General features: G+C 57.6%; 1 protein-coding gene across 5 annotated transcripts in view; it reads right to left on the bottom strand.

The window, feature by feature from the left end:
* Positions 1 to 2,753, bottom strand: part of SH2D3C (SH2 domain containing 3C) — a 27,873-nt gene that overhangs the window by 8,006 nt on the left and 17,114 nt on the right. For all 5 annotated transcript variants that reach the window (XM_006102088.3, XM_006102089.1, XM_014467479.2 and 2 more), the window contains 2 exons: positions 1,717 to 1,845; positions 181 to 635 (listed from right to left, as the gene is read on the bottom strand). In XM_006102088.3, the coding sequence (XP_006102150.1) occupies positions 181 to 635; positions 1,717 to 1,845 (584 nt within the window). The remainder of the gene's footprint in view (positions 1 to 180; positions 636 to 1,716; positions 1,846 to 2,753) is intronic.

The raw sequence follows: 2,753 nt of genomic DNA, 5'->3' as shown, positions 1-2,753 counted from the left end.
AGGCCCGCCCCCCAGGGGGCTGAGTGAGCCCCTGTGCCGCACAACATGGCACTAAGGCTCCAGGGCAGTCATTCCCCAGGTCAGTGTGCCTGGCCTCCCCCTTTCTCACCAGCACGCTCATGACTGACACGCCCACTTGACAAACGGGGAGACTGAGGCAGAATTAGGGTCCTTGCTTACCTGGTGGGGCAGCCATCGCTGCGGGTGACCTTGTCGGCGGTGAGCCCATCGGTCATGGTGACGCTGCGCCGCTTCATGTGGCTGCCCTTGGGGCCTGCGGGGCTGGCGGGCCCGGCCGCCTTGCCCCCGCCCTGGCCCAGGCCATAGCAGGCCTCCAGGTAGCGCAGCGGGAAGGTGCGGTTGACCGGGCAGTAGATGATGGCGCCGCTCTGCTCCGACACAGCCTTGCGGCTGCCCACGTGGTACCGCACGAGGGCGGGCACGTGGTCGAAGCTCTCCTGCTCGAACAGGTATTGGATGTGGGTGTAGCTCTCGCCCGCCTTCACCACCACCTTGTTGATCTTGAAGTGCAAGGCCTGGTTGCGCCAGCGGCAGGTGAGTACGTAGTCGCCCAGGCTGGTGAGCGAGTCCCGGATGAGAAAGTCGCCGTTGCGCTGCACCAGGGTCTCGGACACCTGCAGGGTGGATGTTCAGAGGCAGGCCATAAGACCCTGGATGAAGTCACAGGAACAGGGGGTCTGGGGAACTCAGGTCTCACACCGACGCCTCCTCAGGGCTCACGCTGGGCAGAGTGAACTCCCAATCCTCGCTCCTCCAAACAGTCCAGGCCCTGGCATATCTGGGTACCCTCCCACTGCTTTCTCTGCCTGGACCATCCTGCCCACCCTACCCACCTGGTGAACTCCTATCCATCTCACAATGGCCCCTCCTCGAGGCTCCCCCACAGTCCCCGCTAGGCACTTCATTCTTGCACTTCTCCCCCTGGGCTCTGCCTGCCTCCTGTCAGCGCCTGCCCTGGACCACCAGCCCCTGCTTCTTCTGCATCCTTGGAGCCCAGCACAGGGCCTGGCAGAGTTGATTCTTGACAAAGATTTACAGTGCGATTGAGAGAGGAAACAGGGGACCATCTGCCCCAGTCTGAGCCTCAGCTCAGAACAGCGGTCGCCAACCTTTCGGAACTCAAGGACCACCAGTGGTCCGCAGACCACCAGTTGGCAACCGCTGCTCCAAAGGTTTCCTTAAACCAGCGGTCGCCAGCCTTTCGGAACTCACGGACTACCCGTGGTCTGCGGACCACCAGTTGGCGACTGCTGGCCTAGAAGCTCAACTTTGCCAAAACTGAGTAGCCTAAGGACTGATACTCGCTAACCAAACACACAGGAGGCTGATGTACAAACCCTATAACATTAAAAAACAAATAACAATGACAACAAAGGACAATGTTCATTGAGCTCGCTGTATGTCAGACATCATGCTAAGCACTTTACCTGAATTATTTCATCTAATTCTCACAACAGCCCTGTGAAGTAGGTACTATTATTATCCTCCATTTTATAGATGAAGAAACTCAGGCTCAGAGAGGTCAAGTGACTTGTTCAAGGTTGCACAGTCAGTAAATGGCATAGTTACACCTCATCCCAGTAGTCCCCTGTGATTGAACCCACCTCGAGCTAAGTCAGAGCCTCTCTGGGCTGGGGCTGGCTGAGCAGTGGGGGAAGGGTCTGGCGATGAGGCCCCAGCTCCGAGCCCACTCACCTCTCGGGGGATGCGGCCATGGTACCAGGCGTGGCTGCGGAGATCTGTACTGCTGAGTTTGAGTTCTTCCTCCAACTCCTTGTGTAGTTTCTCAGGCGATGAGTCCAGGATGTACTTCTCCTTGGAAAACTGGGTGGAGACAGCAAGAATTGGCAACCGATCCAAAGCCCTGTGTCTTCTCCCCCTTCCCATCCTACACCAGGTGAACCCTTTCATCCTGGGACCCCGGGAGCTCTTAGGCACAGGTGCCAGCCAGGTCCTCACCCACGAGTCCCTGTCCTGGCAGAAGTAAAGAAATCTCAGTGAATTCCACCAAACCGTGCCTACTGTGTTGCATGCCCTGTACTGTGTTCCAGGGTAAGTAAGTGAGGCAATAAACAACCCAGGCTATGTCCTCAAGGAAGCCCCAACTAAGAGGAGAGGAAAAGCCACGGGAGCATTTGAGTAGACTGCGGTCAGCACCACGGTGCTGGACAGCGGCAAAGAGCGCGCAGGCTTTCAGAAGGAAGATGAAGTCTGGGCGAGGTGGGGAGGTCTAGGAAGCCTTCCTGGGCGAGATGGCAATAACACAACTCTCGTTATGCACCAAGGACGACCAACTGGTCTTGAAGTGGGGGGAGGGAGGAGTGCTACGGGTAGATCTGGGAGGTAAGGCAGCAGGTACCCTGGCAAAGGCATGGACCGAAACAGGGCTGGATGGACAAAGAAACATTCTGGGATGGTGCATTATACAGGAGAATGGCAAGAGAGGCAGCTGTAAACAGGGGAGCCGGGGCCTCCACACACGCAAATCTGTGTTGTCCTTTAGGATCCCCAAGGCCCTTTCCTCCTCGCCATCTCAAGCAATTCTTGCCCGATGGGGAAACGGCACCCCAGCAGGGAAGCCCAAGGTCACTCACTGGAGATAATGCCCAGGACTCCCCCGTTCCACCTGCCCGAAGCGGGAGAGTTCTGGTTTCCTAGTTACTGTGCCTGGGGTTGGAGACCTAAGGGAAATGGGAGGGAGCCCTTGCTGTCAGGTGCACCCCCACCACAGA

The sequence above is a fragment of the Myotis lucifugus genome, unplaced genomic scaffold (genome assembly GCF_000147115.1).
Source record: "Myotis lucifugus unplaced genomic scaffold, Myoluc2.0 scaffold_397, whole genome shotgun sequence".
In the NCBI taxonomy this organism is placed as follows: domain Eukaryota; kingdom Metazoa; phylum Chordata; class Mammalia; order Chiroptera; family Vespertilionidae; genus Myotis; species Myotis lucifugus.
This window is presented reverse-complemented; position numbering and strand designations above follow the sequence as displayed.